Here is a 21,363-nt window from a genome sequence, read left to right as displayed (position 1 = left end):
CTTACTGAAGAAGCAACAGCACATATCAAATTCTATCGTTTCTTAATATGTTTACCTGCCGTTTGGCAGCTGTCCAACAAGCGTAGCTCCCACGACCAGCCAACTGATCCCAATAATAGCCAAGGTAACCCTGAAAGACACAGAAAGGTGCAGTCTTTGACAACAGACCATTTATCTCATGCAAACAACACAAACCACACATTTTACCTAAACAAACAAAATCAATGGATATGACATCATAAGGAAAACTGAGCAACCAACAGGTAGAATGTAATCAAATTTTGATTGTGTACAGTCAAATGTGTTTTAGTCTTCTAAAATAGGCTCAAGTTTGTGAAAAACCTACAAAGGTAAATTGAAATGGTTAATATTAAGGTTGACTAAAACACACTGACATAAAAAACTTTGTCAACAGTCTAAATAGGATGGTCGAAAAAATAAATAATCAAAGAACTAAAATGCTTACCTATCTGGAGAACATGCTACCATAGGCTACCTTCAGTGTCAAAAGTCTACTGTACACATTTAGTCATGTGATCTCTTTCTGAAAGGTAGGGTTAGAGTTCATATATCCACGCTTCATATTACCTTTTGATCAATCCCAGCAAAACCGTTTATATAATCTTACAAGCAACCCTCCTTTTATTTATCCATCCCATCAAGGCTGTGTATATATATATATATATATATATATATATATATATATATATATATATATATATATATATATATATATATATATATATATATATATATATACACACACAAAATACATTTTATATCTATCTCTATATATACACAAAATTCATTCTGGCCAAATGCCAGAGCCTCATGCAAGGGGGGAAAAATGCTTAGTGTGCATGGGACCTTGGGTAAAAGATTATAGATTTGCCTTAAAGAAAGAAAAAAAAAAAAACATACTACTGTATGCAGAGTTTACAAATTCTGCTTTTTGTTATATTTTATATCTGAAAAAAATCACTCTGGTTCGCTAAATATTTGGTTACTTTTGAGCAACAGAACAGCAAAAATTGCCTTGTGACATATGCCCATGTGCACAACAGAACACCCGTAGCACATGTGCAGAGGCTAGCAAGTTTAACCACTTCCAGACCAGACCTTTTATGGAACTGTGTTTACATGCAACAATCAGTATTTTTTTGCTAGAAAATTACTTGGAACCCCCAAACATTATACATTTTTGAAAGCAGAGGCCCTAGAGAATAAATTGGTGGGTTTTGAAATGTATTATGTCACCCGAGGTAACATCTAGAAAGGTAGAAAAAGGACCAACTCATATATGACAGCATGTAGTTGCCATCATCCCATAGTACTTGAAAATATTCGAATATACCTCATGAGGTGGGATTGTATAGGCAACACACAAAAAAGTTTCAAAATATATAAAAAATGATATCAATTTATTACAAAAATAGATTAAGCATATACAAAAATATCTCAAAAATTACATAAATGTACAATATACAAATCATAAATGATGCAAATACTGTCCGGCATACGGTACCATCACCAAGATTGGGAGGTAAATTGTAGCGGACAGTATTTGCATCATTTATGATTTGTATATTGTACATTTATGTAATTTGAGATATTTTTGTATATGCTTAATCTATTTTTGTAATAAATTGATATCATTTTTTATATATTTTGAAACTTTTTTGTGTGTTGCCTATACAATCCCACCTCATGAGGTATATTTGAATATTTTCACATCTAGAAAGGTAAACAAAGTAAAAGGCTCATTAGCACCCTCCTCTTTTTCAACTCACTTAATCACTTTGAAGAGTTTTTTTCTTTCAGTAGTAAAGCTGGATACACACTATACAATTTTCTGGAGATTTTTTTCCTTCAGGTTTACCAAAACCATTAGATAGGAGTTTCAATGTGTTTGTTATCAGGCAGGCCCCTGCACTATATGGTTTTGGTAAATCTAAAGGAAATCAGAAAAAAGTTGTATAGTGTGTATGGGGTCTTTTAGTATTTTTTGTATAAAAAGATTAATGAAGAGATTCATATTTTTCTTCATTTGAATCCAATCCTGATGAATTGTTTGAAGAATGTGAATGCTTTTATGCCAATGTGTCCTTCAGAGTTTTAGGTCTAGGTCTTATAAAAAATATATTATGTCTGTATTGTAGAGGGTGACTACTCTGTATTGACTGCCTTTCTTAATGCAACAAAATGGAATCAACTTTTTATGGCAATTAAAAAAACCTTACTAAAGCAATGGCCATTTTAAATTTAGCCTTTATGTTTCCTGCTGAAGCACAAAAACAAAAAATAGCCAGCATCAAAAATCTATTTTCTGACCCATGTATGGAGAAAGATAGTGCTTGGATAACTGGAAGTCAGATACGGGTCTGATATATTGCCCATGACGCTAGCATTAGGGACTAGGCACTTTTTTGACTCTGCATAGTGCCATTTGGTATACTCCGTTTCAACAGAACTGGAAGACTACATGAGGATTTTATAGCGACTTTTGATCCCAAAAGTCATGGCTGCACGCAATGATTTTTCTGCATCCTATATGCCAAAATATGCACTGGATGAGACATCCCCATGTGACCTAAAAGGTTAACCACTTGCCTACTGTGCACATACACCCCCTTCCTGGCCAGACTAAATTTTAGCTTCCGGCACTGCGTCACTTTAACTGACAATTGCGCGGTCGTGCGACGTGGCTCCCAAACAAAATTGGCGTCCTTTTTTTCCCACAAATAGAGCTTTCTTTTGGTGGTATTTGATCGCCTGTGCGTTTTTTAGTTTTTGCGCTATAAACAAAAAAAGAGCGACAATTTTGAAAAAAAAAAAAACTATTTTTTACTTTTTTCCCCCATTAAAAAAAAAAAAAAAAAAAGTTTTATCTCCATTTAGGCCGATACGTATTCTACATATTTTTGATAAAAAAAAAAAAAAAACACAACAACGCATTAACCGAATAGTGACTGGTTTGTTATATTGCCTACAAAATAGGACGACGTAATTATGATTTTTTTCTTTTTTTTTTTTTACTAGGAATGGCGGTGATCTGCAAAAAAAATTTCGGGACTGCGACATTATAGCGGACACATCGGACATTTTTTTTACACATTTTTGGGACCATTCACATTTATACAGTGAACAGTGCTATAAATATGCATTGATTACTGTATAAATGTGACTGGCAGGGAAGTGGTTAACCACTAGGGGGCGGGGAAGGGGTTAAATGTGTAGCCTAATCAGTGTTCTAACTGTGGGGGGAGGGGGGTGACTGGGGGAGGTGACCGATCTGTGTCCCTATGTACAAGAGACACAGATCGGTCTCCTCTCTCCCTGACAGGACGTGGAGCTCTATGTTTACACACAGTGCTCCACGTCCCCGCTCAGTTACCGGGCAATCGCGGGTGCCCGGCGGCCATCGCGGCAGCTGGGCACGCGCACAGTGTTCCCAGTAACGCGACGGGTGGGTGCGCGCGTGCCCCCTAGCAGCTTCTAATGACAGGACGTCATATGACGTCCTGTCAGAACAACAGGGATTCCGCCCGCCGTCATTTGACGGTGTGCGGTTCTAAGGAGGTTAAGGTGAACACCCATACTGAATGCAATATAATGCCTGAAGGCCAAAAAATATACCATACAGCACTGCATATGACATTCCTCCAGAAGCAAGGATGGAACAGTTAGCAGAATTTAGAGAACAATTCTCCACTGGGTCTCTGAGAAAATAAATAGGGAGCAGAAAAAAAAACTGATAGTGAACTACATAGCTGCTAAATTCCCAGTACCATCACAACAGCAATAAGACACACATGAAAAGCAAATCCACTTTGTACTACAAGTGCAAACTACAAGTGAACTTGCATTTGAAATTGTTTTAGATTCATGGGGTAACATGCAAGGAAAATAAAAAACAGCATTTTAGCTTGCACATGATTGGATAATAAAAACAGCAGAGCTTCCCCTCATTTCAGATCTACCCCTCAGAATTACAGTGACTGCAATTCCAAGTGCACTTTCCATGCAATTTCAAGTGCACGTGTAGTGCAAAGTGGATTTGCCTTTCGTAAATAACCCCCTCTGTCTGACAGATAATCATTGTGGCTACCTGTAGCATCGCAACAGGCCACCTGCATGGCCCACACCAAGTTACTGAACATCAAAACCTTTTGCTGGCCTCAACACAGATGCTTTAGCAAAATTCCCCCATGATCATCTGCAATTCCTCTACCTGCATGAAAGGTAAAGCAGGGGGCAGGAAACCGTACCACCATTACCTGTTACACTTTGCAAAAACATCCAAAAATATATGTTGTGTGTGTGTTTTTCGGTGTAACAAGGCATTCCTTTCCTAAAATACAAAGGCAAAAAAAAAAAAAAAAAAAAGCTAACCCGTAAGGGGATGGGTGAGGGGTCCAGGGTAAAGTGATCAGAGCCAAGTGACGGTCTTAATTGCTAACAATATATTATTCATAAATAGTCCCTGATGTATCAAGAATACCAAAAAGTTTCCATTTCACTACTAATGCAAGTAACATGCACCTAGGCTTATTTCCACGAGTTTGAGCAGGAGCATTTTGCATGCAACGGAGGTAAGATGTGGTGGTTTATGCAAGCATGTGGACTAAAACCATCAATAAAAGTGATCAATTTTACTGCAGTGAATATTGGGCTATCTATAATTTCGTTATGCATAGTTAACAGCTAATGAAGGATTCTTACTATGGTTAGGAAGGCAAACAGTTGAATAAATACATCAGTCACAATGCTACCTTCCGCCTCCGAGTAGGATTACCAGAGATGAGATTTGATTGTTAAATCACTTAAATCAGTTCAATAGGTGTGTGTTAAAATTACGTAGGGTGCTGGAATAGCTGTACTGCAAAATGTGTACACATTTCTGATTTACAGTCACTTTATGTGTTGTGTTAACCACATAACTACAAAAATTACATTTGCATCTTCAAGCATCTTAAATTGCTTTTTGGTGGCTTGGTTTGTTTCCCACATACCAGGCATCGAGTAGAACAGAGAGGAGGGTCAATTCAAAATGCAAAACTAAGAAATCATGGCACCCAAAAAGACCCAGACTGGCAAATGCGGGAAGGTATAGTTAATTTGAGAGAATTAATGGGCTGATTTAAACTGAAAATTCATTTTAATGTACAGATCCTTTAACTGGTCCAAATTATATTAAGCACCAATATTGAAATATTATTTAACATATATGATCACATACAAAAGACCAAGGATGGCATGCCAGGACAGTTTCTCTCAACCCATCAGCTCTTACCGTAGTGGTAAAAGGATGCAGTATCGTATGAATACTCCAAGTACCCAAACAGTTGTGAGTCGGAGGCTGATATACTGAAAGTTGTAGTTTGTTCTCGTTAGTAGATTCCAAGATATCAGCTCTTCAGAGGAAAATCTCTGAGTGACCTCATCGTCCACAATAGCTTCAAACCCTTTCTTGGAGAAGTAAAAGACATCAGACATTTCAAAATCTCCACTCTGTAAACACTGGCTTCGACTTTGCCTCAAACCTACAATTTCTTCTTCCATGGGAGACTCATCTCTCTGTATGATGCCTGAGGAACACATAAAATACAATATGTCATTCATTTTTTTGTCTGAAGAGCATGCACTTAGACACACAACACTGTCAATTGGTTTCTGTAGACCGAGACTCTCCGCACAGTAAAAACGTCCCATATGGTGCAGTTCATTTATTCGAACATTCTTAAAAACATGAAGAAAAGTGCTAAATGTTTTTCTTGATCCCAGGATTTGTGTGGCTTTTTTTCAAAGTAGGTTTAAACTCAATCACTAAAAACTCATAAGCTATAACATTCTTGCATAAGTCCAAACGTCTCTTCACTCTTTTTAAATCTGCAAATTGCATTAAAATAATATTTGGCGGTCCTGACAAGAAAATGAAGGTCATGTTATGAAGTGACAACCGTCTTCCAAATATACTCCTCTGTGTTGTCACCCTTTCACATGCACCCTTGGTGGAGACCATAAGCAGCTTTGCTGTCACATATGGCACAGTCCACAGCTTTTAGAGTACAGGTCAATGAGACGGATGTACAGCCGCCAGTGATGAAACATATGCATGTAGACAGAAAATGGGTGAAAAGGCTTGAGGAGATATAGTGCTGAAATGCAAATAAGGTGAAAACAGTATTTCATGGGGAAAAAAAAACATGCAATTGTTAAGAATACAGAATATTTACATCTTTACTTAATTCTAATTGTTTAACAAAAATAAAAAATAAATGCATATTCGGAAAGAAAATAGAGTGCCGTTTATCTGCAGCACAACCCTTCATACTATTACGACACATTCACAATGTTACCCAATACTCAAACAGAAAAAAATATTTCTTGTCTAGAACTCAACAATCAGCCTGTATAAAGAGACAGGCGAGTTTTGTTTAATTTCACATTGGTTAGTGGGAGGCCATAAACAGTTCAATCAGTTTTCATTGACTAAATTAACAATATTTTAGTCAACTAAAATACGACTGAAACTTAATTCAAATGACTAAGATATGACTAAAACGACATTTCAAAAGACTAAATCTGTGACTGTAGAGCATGTTCAAACCTTAAAGTGATTGTAAAGTAATTTTTTTTTCTATTAAAATAACAAACATGTTATACTTACCTGCTCTGTCCAGGTGGTTTTGCACAGGGCAGCCTGGATCCTCCTCTTCGAGTCCCTGGCTGAAGCTCCTGGCCCCTCCCCTCCTGTTGAGTGCCCCGTGTATCCATTCAGACATGGAGCTACAGTTTGGCCATGCCCCCTTCTCTCTCTCCTGATCGGCTGAGTTTGACAGCAGTGCAAGCCAATCAGGAGAGAGAGTCAAGGGACTCGTGGACGTCGCTGGATAGAATGCATCAAGATAAAAAAAAAAATTTTGACTTTACAACCCCTCCAATACTAGGATTGCACTGATACAGATACTATACTCATTCAAATGATCCAATGCTTGATCCAATACAATAAAACCTTGGTTTGAGAGCATTTTGCAAGACAAGCAACATTTTTAATAATATTTGACTTGATATACAAGCAGTGTCTTGATATAAAAGTAGCGTCATGTCACTACCGAGTATAAAAGAGAAGAGAGGCACCTCGAAGTGTAGCAAAATGGTTACATTTAATGAATGTACAACATTTAGCAACATATTGATACACTTAGAGGCGCCTTCTCTTCTCTGTTATACTCTAAGGGCTCTTTCACACGGAGCGGACCGTTTCTGGGTCCGCTCCGTGTGTCCGCCGAAGCTCAGCGGGGATCCCCGCGGAGCTGTCGGCGGATAGGGACCGCCCTGTCTCTGCTCCGCTCTCCCCTATGGGGGATCGGATGCAGACGGACCGTCTGTCCGTCTGCATCCGATCCGTTCCGCCGAACGGAAGAAAAATAGGGTTTCTTCCGTTCGGAAAAGCGGATCCCGACGGACGCGGACGCTAGCGGATGCTCTATCCGCTAACGGACGCGATCCCATAGGGATTCATTACAAGTCCGTTAACGGACTTGTAATGAGCGGACGAACGGTCCGCTAGTGTGAAAGAGCCCTTACTCCTGCTGGGTTTTGCTTCTAATCCCTTTGTGGAGACTTCCATTTGTTGGATGGATGGACTATAAACTAAAAGACCTATGAATAAATGGTTGTGGAACGAATCATTTGAGAGTTTCCATTATTTATTATGGGGAAATTCGCTTTGATATACAAGTGCTTTGGATTACAACCATGTTTCTGGAACGAATTATGCTCACAATCCAAGGTTTTACTGTACCTGGTCAGTCGAGGATGATCGGTGCAGCAGTGGGGAGAGTTACAAGCACTAATCTCCCTGTATTGATTTCAATAAATCAGCTGAGAGCCGATTCACTATCTGGAATATTTTTTTTTGGCTGACCTCAGCTAATCGTAAATAAATTGCCACCCAATCAGAAAAGAAATGATGTCATAGCATCCAGACAAGAGCCAACTTTACCTTCAGAAATTGTAATTTTATTTTTCACAGCTGTTACCAAGGGATTGCTGGAGACTGGAGAGCTGTGACATGGAGAGGAAGCAATAAAGAGCTTGTACAGAGACAGCTCTAGGCTTTGTGAGGCCTTAGGCAAATCTGAGACATGAGGCCCCACTCGCACCCATAATGGGAAATATAATTCAAGCGATACAAATTAACTGTATAAATTGCATATATTAAGAGTTTTAAATTCTATGAACTATGAATTCACCATTTATAGATTACGTTTATATCAGAGTCCACTGCATTCCCCTTTACGTCACAGAGTTCCAACCTGCATTTAAAATGGGAACTCCAATGTAGAGGGGGCGCTGGAACACCTTCTGCAGAGTGAGTGTGTTGCAGACATGATACAGTAGATGGGCAGAGACTGCAGACGTGATACAAGAGATAGGCAGAGACTGTGCTGACATACTACAGGAGATGATCAGACTGTAGACATAGTACAAGAGATGATCAGAGACAGCAAACATGATACAGAAGATGGTCAGACTGTGCAGACATGATACAAGAGATCAGTGGCGGCTGGTGCTCACTCACAATTCAATTGTAGCCACTGTGCCCATCAAGTGCAGCCACTGTGCCCCATTTGTAAAAAAAAGGGGGGAAAAATTGCGCTAATATACAAAGAAAGCCTGTGTGAACCACAGAGTGCCAAAAACCGATCCAGTGAAATCCTCCACCAATAAAGCACACAGATCTGCTTCCCAGAACCCGGCGGTTCCTTATTATGAGGGACCCCAGGGAGCATGTAGATATAAGAGCTGCTAGGCTTTAATACTCCAAGGACCGTGCTACTGATCATCTCCACACTCCATAACGGTGAATGTCAGATAACATGAGGATATGGGAAAAAGACAAGAAATGCCTCGAATAGTGTAAAAAACCTCTTGACTTTAATAGATAAAAGAAAGTACATACATTTACTTACAATTTAGCAGTACAGATTCTCCTTAAGTCTGCTGTGCCGGCCAGACACAAGCAGACAGACCCGTCCATCTAGGAAACACGAGCAGTCCAAGTCAGCGTCAGCACGTCGCTCGTTCCGCCCTACTAGTTTCGTGAAAAAAAGGGATTTTTAATACAGCTTACCTGTAAAATCCTTTTCTTGGAGTACATCACGGGACACAGAGCAGCATATTCATTACTATGTGGGTTATATGGAGTACCTTCAGGTGTTGACACTGGCAATCTCAAACAGGAAATGCCCCTCCCTATATAACCCCCTCCCATAGGAGGAGTACCTCAGTTTTGTAGCAAGCAGTATGCCTCCCAAAATGGTCCCCAAAAAGAGGGGTGGGAGCTCTGTGTCCCGTGATGTACTCCAAGAAAAGGATTTTACAGGTAAGCTGTATTAAAAATCCCTTTTTCTTTATCGTACATCACGGGACACAGAGCAGCATATTCATTACTATGTGGGATGTCCCAAAGCAATGCTCACAATGAGGGGAGGGAGAACATCTCCAAGACAAAAGGATTTAATTTAGAGAAATACTCAAATCATAATAAATCCAACTTAGTTGAGAAAAATAATCTTAAATTTTAAATTTAACTCAAAAAAGAGGAGCCCCCGGAATCCGAGGGTCTCAAACTGCAGCCTGCAGCACTGCCTGCCCAAAGGCTGTATCAGTATTCCTTCTTACGTCCAACTGGTAGAATTTTGTAAACGTGTGGACAGAAGACCAGGTTGCCGCCTTGCAAACTTGAGCCATAGAGATCTGGTGATGCGCTGCCCAGGAGGCGCCCATGGCCCTAGTAGAATGAGCCTTTAATGATACTGGAGGAGGCAACCCTTTCAAGCCGTAGGCCTGAGTGATTAATTGCTTAATCCACCTAGAAATGGTGGACTTTGCAGCTGCCTGCCCCTTCTTGGGCCCATCCGGTAATATGAACAGCACATCTGTTTTCCGGATCTTCTTTGTAGCTTTAAGATAGGCCTTCATGGCCCTGACGATATCCAAGGTATGCAGCAACCCTTCCTTTCTGGAAGTAGGTTTAGGGAAGAAGGATGGTAATACCAAATCCTGGTTCAAATGAAAACTGGATATAACCTTCGGTAGGAAGGAAGGATGAGGGCGGAGAACGACCCTGTCCTTGTGAAAAATAAGATATGGTTCCTTACAGGATAAGGCCGCCAGTTCCGATACTCTTCTTGCGGAAACTATGGCGACCAAAAATACTAACTTCCTTGTCAGTAAAACCAAAGGAATTTCAGCCAACGGCTCAAACGGTTGTTTCTGTAAACTTGACAGAACAAGGTTTAAATCCCACGGGCAAAGCGGGGATTTAACTGGAGGTTTAATACGTAAGACCCCTTGAAGGAAGGTCTTAACCAGCGAGTGGGTGGCCAGCGGCCGCTGAAACCACACTGACAGAGCAGAAATCTGTCCTTTGATTGTGCTTAATGCCAATCCTTTATCCACTCCTAGCTGGAGAAAACTTAAAACTCTATCAATGGTGAATTTGCGAGAAAGCCATCGCTTGGACTCACACCAGCCTACATAGGCCTTCCAGACCCTGTAATAAATCACCCTAGAGACCGGTTTCCTGGCTCTGATTAGGGTAGAGATTACTTTCTGAGACAGACCTCTACCCCTGAGAATCAGGGATTCAGCTTCCAGGCCGTCAAATTTAGATGCCGTAAGGCAGGGTGGAGGATCGGACCTTGCGATAGCAGGTCTGGCCGTAGAGGAAGAGTCCAAGGGTCTCCCACTACCATCCTTAAGATTAGTGAGTACCATGCCCTTCTGGGCCATGCTGGAGCTACCAGGATGACTGGTATGTGCTCCACCCGGATCCTGCGCAGCAGGCGGGGTAGTAACTGGAGCGGGGGAAACGCATAAAGAAGTTTGAACTGATGCCAAGGGCAAACCAGAGCATCGGTTCCGCAGGCCATCGGATCCCTTGAGCGGGACATGAACCTGTCTAGCTTCTTGTTGAGTCTCGATGCCATGATATCCACGTCCGGCACTCCCCATTTTTGGCAGAGTGCTTGAAAGGTTTGTGGATGCAGAGACCATTCCCCCGGCAATAGAGTCTGGCGGCTTAAGAAGTCCGCCTGAAAGTTGTCCACTCCGGGAATGAATATTGCCGATATGCAGGGCACATGAGCCTCTGCCCCTAGGAGAATCAAGCTCACTTCTCTCTGAGCGGCCTGACTCCTGGTTCCCCCTTGGTGATTTATGTATGCCACTGCCGTGGCATTGTCTGATTGAACTCTCACCGGGAACCCCTGCAATTTCGACGTCCAAGCCCTGAGGGCTAGTCGAACCGCTCTGAGCTCCCAGATGTTGATGGGTAAAAGCTTCTCTGGCCTTGCCCAAATACCTTGGCGAGTGGAACCATCCACAATCGCTCCCCAGCCCGTCAGGCTGGCGTCTGTGGTCACTATCTTCCAAGCCACTGGGTTGAAAGACTTTCCCTTCAGTAGATTCTGAGGGTCTAACCACCAACACAGACTTTGCCGGACTCTTGATGAGAGTGGCAACGGGATATCCAAGGCCTGTGGCCTTCTGCTCCATGCTGACAGGATGGCTGCCTGCAGGATGCGAGTGTGGCTCTGGGCGTATGGCACCGCCTCGAATGTAGCCCCCATCTTGCCTAGTAGTCTCATACATAGGCGAATAGTCGGTTCCTTCTTGCTTAGAACCAGTAGGATTAATTCCTTGATGGCTTTGACCTTCCTCAGAGGTAGGAACACCCTTTGTTGTTCTGTGTCTAATCTCATGCCGAGATATTCCAACTGCCTTGTGGGCTGGAATGCTGACTTTTCTCGATTTAGGACCCAGCCGAACCTCTCGAGGTATTGGACCGTGAGGGCCACTGCTCGCTCCAAGCCGGGAGACGAGTGGTCTATGACTAGGAGGTCGTCCAGGTATGCTAGGATCGTGACCCCTTGGATCCTTAGCTTGGCTAGGATTGGAGCTAGAACCTTCGTGAACACCCGGGGGGCCGTAGCCTCCATTAGGTTGGAGTAGAAACCCAGCCCCTGTTCCAGGACTGGTACTTCTACTATTACTCCCTGGGAAAGTAGATGATCTAGAGCCGATCTTAACGCGGCTCCTTTCTCCAGATCGTTTGGAATCCTCGACTCCTGGAAATGAGGAGGAGGAAACCTTAGGAACTCTAGCTTTTAGCCTGTGGCCACGGAAGACCGTACCCACTCGTCGGGAATGCTGGCTTCCCAAATCTCCGAAAAGAGTCGCAGCCTTCCCCCCACCTTCGTGGGTGGGGGCGCCCCTTCATGAGGTAGACTTGGGGGCTGGTTTTGCTGGCTTGCGAAACCACTGCCTCTTGCCTCTAACAGCCTGTCCTTCTGATCTGCTGTTGAAGCCGAAGTTTGCTCTTGCAGGAGGCCGTCGATACTGCTTGGCATTAGAGGGCCCCTGCCCAGGGGAGGACTGTCGTTTAAACGCAGGCCCCTGAACCTTCTTCTTAGTTGGCAAGAGTGTACTCTTGCCGCTTGAAATGGTCTGAATGTATTTATCTAGGTCCTCTCCGAAGAGCCGTCCTCCATGGAAGGGGAACCCTACCAGGAGCTTCTTGCATGGGGGCTCAGCCTCCCAGCTTTTCAACCATAAGAGTCTTCTCATATGGATAAGGGATAACGATAAACGTGACGCTTGCTGGATGGAATCCTTGATTGCGTCTACCGTAAAACATATGGCCTTAGGGACATCCGAAAACTCTTCTGCCTGCTCGGCAGGAATAAGTTCAAGCATTTGCTTAAATTGATCTGATAAAGCTTGAGCGACTCCAATCGCAGCCACGGCTGGCTGTACTACTGCCCCTGCAGAAGTGAAGGAGTTCTTAAGTAGTGCTTCCAAGCGCTTATCAACTGGATCTTTGAAAACCTGTACGTTCTCTACAGGGCATGTTAACGATTTGTTAACACATGAGATGGCTGCGTCTACTGCAGGAGAAGCCCATCTCTTGGAAAACTTTTCTTCCATAGGATATAAGACAGAAAATTTCTTAGGTGGTAAGAACACCTTGTCTGGTTTGTTCCACTCTTGGAACAAGACTCCCTCCAATAGAGGATGGATCGGAAACACAGCACTGCTTTGAGGCGCCCTCAGTGAGCCCAAAGCTGAAATCGTCGATACCTGGAGATCTGGTACAGGCAGGTTGAATGCCTTATGGACCAAGTCCGTCAAGCCTTGAATCCACCAGCTCTCCCTCAGGGAGACTGCCCCAGACTCCTCTGTATCCGGATCTTCGATCCCTGAACCTACTTGGTCTTTGTCCAAGAGGTCGTCCAATTCCCCAGAGGAAAGGACCTCCTCTTCCGAGGGTCCGCGCACGGGTGACGGAGATCTATTCCGCTTACTACCCCGCATAGCTGCGGCTATCATTTCTCCCATGCTTCTCCGCATCTCATTTAAAGAGGTGAGCAACACCTCCTCCGTGACCATCTTAGGGTTGGGTTGACTCGCGTCAGCTCCAGCCCCAGATCCCGATGGCCCAAAGGCTCCCTGTGGGGAAAGCAGCGGCATAGCTCTGTCCGAGACCTCAGACTCTGTGGGGGAATCCCCACCTTTTGTACCCTCTGGCTTGTTCTTTGATGCCATGGTACAATACCGAGGCACACCTGCTACTTATTGGTACCTGGGACTTATAAATAGTTAAATGCCCAAACACCTGTTTGGGGAATAAAAAATGTTTCCTCTACCCCAGATGACACTTTTTTTTTTTTTTTTTCAAAAGAAAAAAACTTTTCTTCTTTTTTTTTTTTTTTTTTTTTTTTTTTTCAATCTAGGCAAGAAAAAACATTCTATCCCCCTGAGTAGTATTGCCAAAGAAAAGACTATGAGATGGAAAAGAAAAAACAGCCTATTCCTAGGCTAAACCACAATCTTCTGAAGACTGTAGTATTCTTTCTGGCCACTGTGTGTCCTCAGCGCCCCGTGCTTCACTCCAGTCCTTCCTCCCTCAAGCCAAAGTATTGAATGAGCTGTGGCACTAAGGAAGGGCCGCCCCTTCCTTAAACCACTGACCCGCCCTTCCCCCCTAAAACGGCGCCAAATGCGCCTATAACACGTGCACGCGCACCGCGCGCGCGCGCCCGCCGACGGGGGGGGGGTTGGGAGGAAGGGCCTCTCTGTTCCTGCAGCCGCAGGCCTGGAACACACGAGGAGGTCAGCGTTTTTTGCCTGCCTTGCAGGCATGAGGAAGAGGACTGGATAGAGCATCGCCTGGAGGCTTGCAGGTAAGCATAGCTCTCTGACACAACACATACATTTGTACACAAAAGGCCCCACTCACAGCTTTTCCAACACTACCAGGGAGGTCACTTTTTATGGGGAATGATAACATATAGAGCCATCCTATCTTCATGATATGTGACTGGTTTGCCAGATGCAATGCATAACCTTAGGCATGTCCCCTGTGACCTCCCAGAAAAAACTTGCTAAGAGCCAAGTTCCGCAAGTTTTTTCCCCTTACTTACCTGCTCCATGCCGCAGGACTTTGCCAAGCAAGAGGCCCAATCTTCCCCCATCTCCGTGGGGATGTCTAGACCTTCAGGCCCTGGGAACCTTCTTCTTCCATGAAGGATCCACTGTCCTGGACCCATACAGCACCCTGGCAAACAGAAAACATTAGGCGCCCAAAGGTTTTCTAAGTTCTGGGCCCAGGGTCCAGCTCTCTTAAAAAGAAAGCATTATGGGCTATACCCCAAGGGTTTGGGGTCCGGTTACTGACCACTTTAGCGCTCAGGCTTTTTTGGACAGAACCGGTAGCTCACCTAATCCCAAGGATGCGGAGGCAAGCTAAACCATGACTAACACCTAAGACACTGGCGTAAAAACTGAGGTACTCCTCCTATGGGAGGGGGTTATATAGGGAGGGGCATTTCCTGTTTGAGATTGCCAGTGTCAACACCTGAAGGTACTCCATATAACCCACATAGTAATGAATATGCTGCTCTGTGTCCCGTGATGTACGATAAAGAAATCACGTCTTCCAGGGGCCATGTCATTCTTTCACAGTGTCCTGTGAATGGAAAACTAAAACGTCCGGAAGCCTTTGTGGCTGTCTGCTTGTAGTTTTCAAATAACTACCACGGCCCTGTGGTAGTTTGAGTTTTCCTGTCAGAATGTATAGGCTTCCTCGTACGAGCAAGCCTATACTGACAGATCTGCTGGTCGCTGGTGTAATACTTTTCACACAAGTGTGGCAACAATCCATCCACGGTTTATATTTTTTTCTCTGACAGCACTTTTAACTTTTCGCAGTAGGTTCTCTTGCAGGTTTCTCCTCACACCAGCCTGTGCTAGAGGCCCATCATGTTTGCACCTATTCACACCACTCTCCTACCCATTCCCTCTCTCTAAAACACAATCTTCTGCATTCAGCACTACATATTCTCTGGACCTCCATTCCGATTCTTCGGTCAGCTGTACAGTTATGAATTTTGTATTCCACTGTCTTTGGCAATCTGCACGCTCCAGTTTCAACAAGGCTACCCTTTGTGTGTTATACGATCGCTGAACACTGTCCCCATTGACCCCTGGCAGCCACTGTGGAGAATAACTGACAAACCGATATCATATACCATTGACATTTCACAAATACGCATATGTTTGGCATTGCCATTTCCTACTTAACCGCAGCATTTTCACTCGTGCTCTACTCTTGCTAGAGGTGTATAATGGCTGGTGCAAATATCCATGTTGCATTGCTAGACATAAAGGGAAACGGTTTGAATGTTGTCTCTTCCTCACGAGGGAGAAATCAAGCAACAGTTCATACAGGACTTATTCCCCCAACCATCAGATCCTTCTTTGCCTTCTCTCTCTCTTCACAGTCTGGACCAAGGCCAGTTCCTATTCTGCATTATTCACTAGAACAGGGGTCTCCAAATTGTAGCCTGGGGCCAGATGCAGCCCTTTGCCTGCTTTTACCCAGCCCTTGGGGCACTTTTCTCCCACATAATTAACTGGGCACCGTTCCTCCCGGTGACACCAACAACCGGGCACCGTTCCTCCCGGTGACAAGGGAAACCATTCCTTCCACTGCCACCACTGAAGGGAAACCATTCCTTTCACTGCCACCACTGAAGGGAAACCATTCCTTTCACTGCCACCACTGAAGGGAAACCATTCCTTCCACTGCCACCACTGAAGGGAAACCATTCCTTCCACTGCCACCACTGAAGGGAAACCATTCCTTCCAATGCCACCACTGAAGGGAAACCATTCCTTCCAATGCCACCACTGAAGGGAAACCATTCCTTCCAATGCCACTACTGAAGGGAAATCATTTCTTCCACTGCCACCACTGAAGGGAAACCATTCCTTCCACTGCCACCACTGAAGGGAAACCATTCCTTCCACTGCCACCACTGAAGGGAAACCATTCCTTCCACTGCCACTACTGAAGGGAAATCATTTCTTCCACTGCCACCACTGAAGGGAAACCATTCCTTCCACTGCCACCACTGAAGGGAAACCATTCCTTCCACTGCCACCACTGAAGGGAAACCATTCCTTCCACTGCCACCACTGAAGGGAAACCATTCCTTCCATTGCCACTACTGAAGGGAAATCATTTCTTCCACTGCCACCACTGAAGGGAAACCATTCCTTCCACTGCCACCACTGAAGGGAAACCATTCTTTCCACTGCCACCACTGAAGGGAAACCATTCCTTTCACCGACAGCAATGATGGGGCGCTATTCCTCCCACTGACACCAATGATGGGAAACCATTCCTTTCACCGACAGCAATGATGGGGCGCTATTCCTCCCACTGACACCAATGATGGGAAGCCATTCCTTTCACCGACAGCAATGATGGGGCGCTATTCCTCCCACTGACACCAATGATGGGAAACAATTCTTTCCACTGACACTGATGTGGAACCAATTCTCCCACCGACACCAGTTATAGGGCACTATTCCTCCCACCGATGCAAATGCTAAAAAATTTCTTTGCTCCCACTGACCATGAAACTTATGGCATTGTTTAGGTCCACCAATGTCAGTTTGCATTTAAAGCTTGGAGACCCCTGTCCTAGAGGAACAAAATCATCAGCCACTCTTCTATCCCTTCCCTCCCTCAGCAACAACCAGTTCTTGCTTTTCCTCCCCTCTCCCTGGTTCACAATTGGCTCCCCAGTCCCTGTCATCAGTCCCTTAACTATGGTTATTACCCCTCCATCTGCTTCCCTTAAGGTCCACGATTAGTTCAAGGTCAGCTGTGCATATTGTTGTGCGCTTTTTCTGGCAAATATAAAATGTTACAGATGAATTCCAAATATGGCAACTCTAACATGCTTACATTGGTCCAGCTAGTAGGCACCACTACTCCAGCGATCTCCACTTGCTTCTAGGTCCTGTGTCGAGTGGCTACCCTGATGCATTGTGAACACTGGAGGTAATTTTGCTTGACACAAGCATCATTCAATAACTCCAATCAGAGAACACTTTCCAGAGCGAGTGACCCCCCCCCCCCCCCCCTTGTGTTCACCAAGCAGCATTGCAGGCAGTTTCCAGCTCCCATTAGGGTTCCCACACAAGTTACGTACAAATAAGATTATCCCTTTTTTTTTTTTTAAGCGACCATTCTAGATTTGTCTCTTCACTGACTTAGAAGTGTACTATTATACTGATCAGAATATTTTAAACTCATGGCACAAAGCTAAACATACAGTTCCAATACATAGATATCCGTTTTAATGCCAAAAGATTTAGGATCCTTTTAAGCCACTCTTGTGATTTACATTCTTCTGCCACAATGTTCTCCAGGAAGATTACTGCTACTTGTTCAGCTTTAATTGCTTCCTCCATGCTGTTCATTGAAAAGAGGATTATTAGATGCGTACTTATTGTTTAGTCATCAGTAGCAAAATGTAAAGCGGTTTCAAGAAAAAAAACAAAAAAAAACGGGATGTCATCTGGCTGGCCTCACAGGAGTGTATTGATAACATGATTGGCTTAACATTATGAAATCTTTTGCCATTTAAAATAGTAAAACATGTTTTGCAACAGTGTATTTGGGGTTTTCCCTTGAGTTCTGCTTCAACATGGGCCAAGTAGATTGCACAAGTACATGCAGGTTGGGAAAGAAAGGTAACAAGAGTGAAGCATTACGTGACATGGTTCAGGAACCTGGAACTTACATTATTTATCTGGATATTAGCAAAGTCATAATAAATGTAGATAAAAGGACTTTTGACACTTTTCCAACTTAACCGATTTACTTTTTCAGGTTTGTACTTCAATAGCAATAGGTCAGTATAACAGTCAGTAAACAAGTATTTCCAGAATCATCAGAAATGGCAGTCCCTATATCCTACTGTCTGTGTGAATACCCCCCCACACATCCGTGCCACTCATTCACAGTGTGATGCGAATGGAAAATTACAAGGTCCAGTGTTGTGACGAGAAAGGTCCCCCATCAAATAATGCCCGCAACACCACAACACAAAGCACTATGGATATTTGAAACTCCTGGCACAAAGCTAAACATGCAGTTACAATAAATACATTAACAGCTGTACACGACGCCTACGCACAGCAGACGACTTCGTGCCACTCGCTCCCGATGCTCGTGGAACTCTGCAAGGGGCGGATATAAAATGTTGATTAAAGCGTGTGAGGGGCAGATGCCTACAGAAGAGGCCGTATTCAATAATGATGGGCTGAGCTGATAAATTGGGGGTGGATTGCTCAATAAACCACACAGGCTTCTCAATAATACATCCGCCCCTTTGAGAAATCCACCCCCATCGTATGAGCTCTGCCCATCATAAAACAATACGGCCTTTTCTTTATGCATCTGCCCCTTGGAGTTCAATGAATAATGCACCCGCCCCTTGAGTTGCACGAGCATCGGTAGCGTGTGGCACAATGTCGTCTTCATTGTGCAGGCGCCGTGTACAGATCAACAGCTGTTCATGTTCGGAGACTTTTGGCAGCTCCGTAGTGCACCATACTGCGCAAGCGCTGCACCTGCGCAGTACAGGTGGGCATTATTTGATGGGGGTGTAATTTCTTGTTCTTTTTAAAAAGAGACTGTTGATGTAGTCCAGTGGTGTCCAAACTGCAGCCTTTTGCTTGCCTTTAACCAGGTCTTGGGACACAATTCCTCACCGACACCAACAATGACACCCCATCACTCCCCCCAGGAAAAATGGGGCATTATTTCTCCCACCAACACCTATGATAGGGGCCAATGCCTCACACTGGCACCTATAAGGGCACACTGTTACCCCCCTAGCAAAATGGGGCACTAGGCTTTCCACTGATGCCAACAGTGTCAAATTATTCTTCCCAGTGACACCAATGACTGGGTACCATTTGTCTCACGGTTATCAACGATTGGGCACTGTTCCTCCCAGTGATGCCAACAATGGAGCACTAGTTCTCCCACAGATGCCAAGGATGGGGATTTACTCCTCTCTCTGAAAGAAATGATGGGGCATCATTTCTCCCACTGACACCAATGAAAGGGTACTTTTCTATCTACTAACAGCATTGCCTGATCACATTGGTGGGAGGAATAGTGGAGTTATTCCCCTCCTGCTAACCACAAACATTAGGGCGTTTTTACTCAGACTAGGGAATTTGTTTTCCTTCCAATGACCACTGCCTCCAGAGCACTTTTTACTCCCAATGGCCACAATCTGCCCACCAAAGTCTGAAGGACACTTCACTGATCTTTTGTTTTGAAACCAAATAACCCCTGATGAAGACATTTGGCTCCAGAATGTGTTTTTTGGTCAGAAAGCAAAAACAGTTGTACGGTGTGTACAGGGGCATACTGACAACTCATGGGGCCCCCGGGCAATAGATTATGGGGCCACACAGTACTGTATATACACACACACACACACACACACACACACAGAAGGTACTGAAGAGGTGGGGAAGCTATAATCTTTGGATTTTTAGACCAAAAGGATGTCGATAATGGACATATCAGGGACAGATGTAAAAAAAAAAAAAAAACCCACACACAGATTTTTGCATACTGTCCCTGGTTTTACTGAGGCCGACAACCCTGATGGGGCCCCCTAGTGGTCAGTCCGCCCCTGACAGTGTAAAACCAATTATAAAGCAGGGATAGTTAAGCGTTTGAAAAAAAAAAAACACACACTCACACACACAGCAAATCTGTGCACATTTGCCCGTTAGTTTTCAAATCCATTACATACTATACCAATTTGGTGACAGGATAAAAAGTCAGGCATATCTTTATGTATGATCCAGAAACAAAAATCACTCCATGGAATGGCATTACACCTCTTCCAAGGCCCAAGTAGACAAAACGGATACATCACTTCTGGTTCCAGCTATGTCAGTTTACGTTACAAACATTTCGGCATTTGGAGTGCACTTTGGCTCCAGGTGAGAGCGGAGCGGCGGCGCTTACCACACATACTATGGGTGACAGTGGCAGTCATATGTGACCATAATAATTAATAAAATAGTGCACTCTGAGAATCTATTGGTTTTGTAAGTTCCTGGTCGATGAGGAAAAAAGGTGAAGATTTAAATTCTTGGTAATTTAGCATCTTGTCAGTGGAGTGGAATGAAGAGATCTGTCCCTTCCAATGAAACAACGAGCATAGCGACCTGCTTATTTATTCAGGGATCATCGCTGTCTGGTAAGCGAGTGCTTGTGGTTGAATTCACTGTGGATCATAATTTTGCAAACAAAAGATTTTGCAGCACGCTTACCAGTCTGCAAAACAAGGTCCCTTGATGTGGGCACCGTGGCTTACGCATTTTTTTGCAAATGAGTGCAAACAGAACCCTCTGTTTTTAACACAATCTGTTAGGCCCCATTCACACCTGAGCATAGCGTTTTCAGGAAGAAAGTTGCACGATTTTGACGCAATTTTGTACAGGTCAAAAGGTCACCAATGTAAAAAGCAGAAAAACGCCCAAATCTGCCTAAAAAAAAAAAAAAAAGTCCCAGAACTTGTTTGAGCTTCAGGCGTTTTGGAGTGAAGCATCTCCATAGAGAATAGTAGATTTCCCCCCCCCCAGCATTATGTAGCTTCAGGCTTCAAGCTACAAAACGCTCAGGTGTGAATGGGGTCTTAGACAGGGCTAATTTGGGTATTTTGCAGGCTGGCAAATGTTCTGGGAAATCGTTTGTTTGTTTGCGATGTTAAAGCGGGGGTTCACCCTGAAAAAAAAAAAAAGTTCTTTATGTACCATACAAACGAGCATACTAGCGTCAGCTACAGTATGCATTATTTATCTTTTTTGGCGGTTTACTTACGGTTTAATCCGTAACTTTCGTTTCAGACTCCGGCCGGGAAATGGGCGTTCCTATGAAGAGGGGTACATGATTGACGTCCA

The 21,363-nt window shown here is 43.8% G+C and overlaps 1 protein-coding gene across 1 annotated transcript in view; it reads right to left on the bottom strand.

Annotated features, from left to right (window-relative positions):
- Positions 1–21,363, bottom strand: part of GPAT3 (glycerol-3-phosphate acyltransferase 3) — a 113,457-nt gene that overhangs the window by 61,356 nt on the left and 30,738 nt on the right. The window contains exons 3-4 of the mRNA XM_040326466.1: positions 5,294–5,588; positions 56–130 (exon numbers count right to left, since the gene is read on the bottom strand). Of these exons, the coding sequence (XP_040182400.1) occupies positions 56–130; positions 5,294–5,588 (370 nt within the window). The remainder of the gene's footprint in view (positions 1–55; positions 131–5,293; positions 5,589–21,363) is intronic.

Source organism: Rana temporaria, chromosome 1 (assembly GCF_905171775.1).
Source record: "Rana temporaria chromosome 1, aRanTem1.1, whole genome shotgun sequence".
In the NCBI taxonomy this organism is placed as follows: Eukaryota; Metazoa; Chordata; class Amphibia; order Anura; family Ranidae; genus Rana; species Rana temporaria.
The sequence above is the reverse complement of the archived record's forward strand: the minus strand, read 5'-3'. Positions and strand labels throughout refer to the sequence as shown.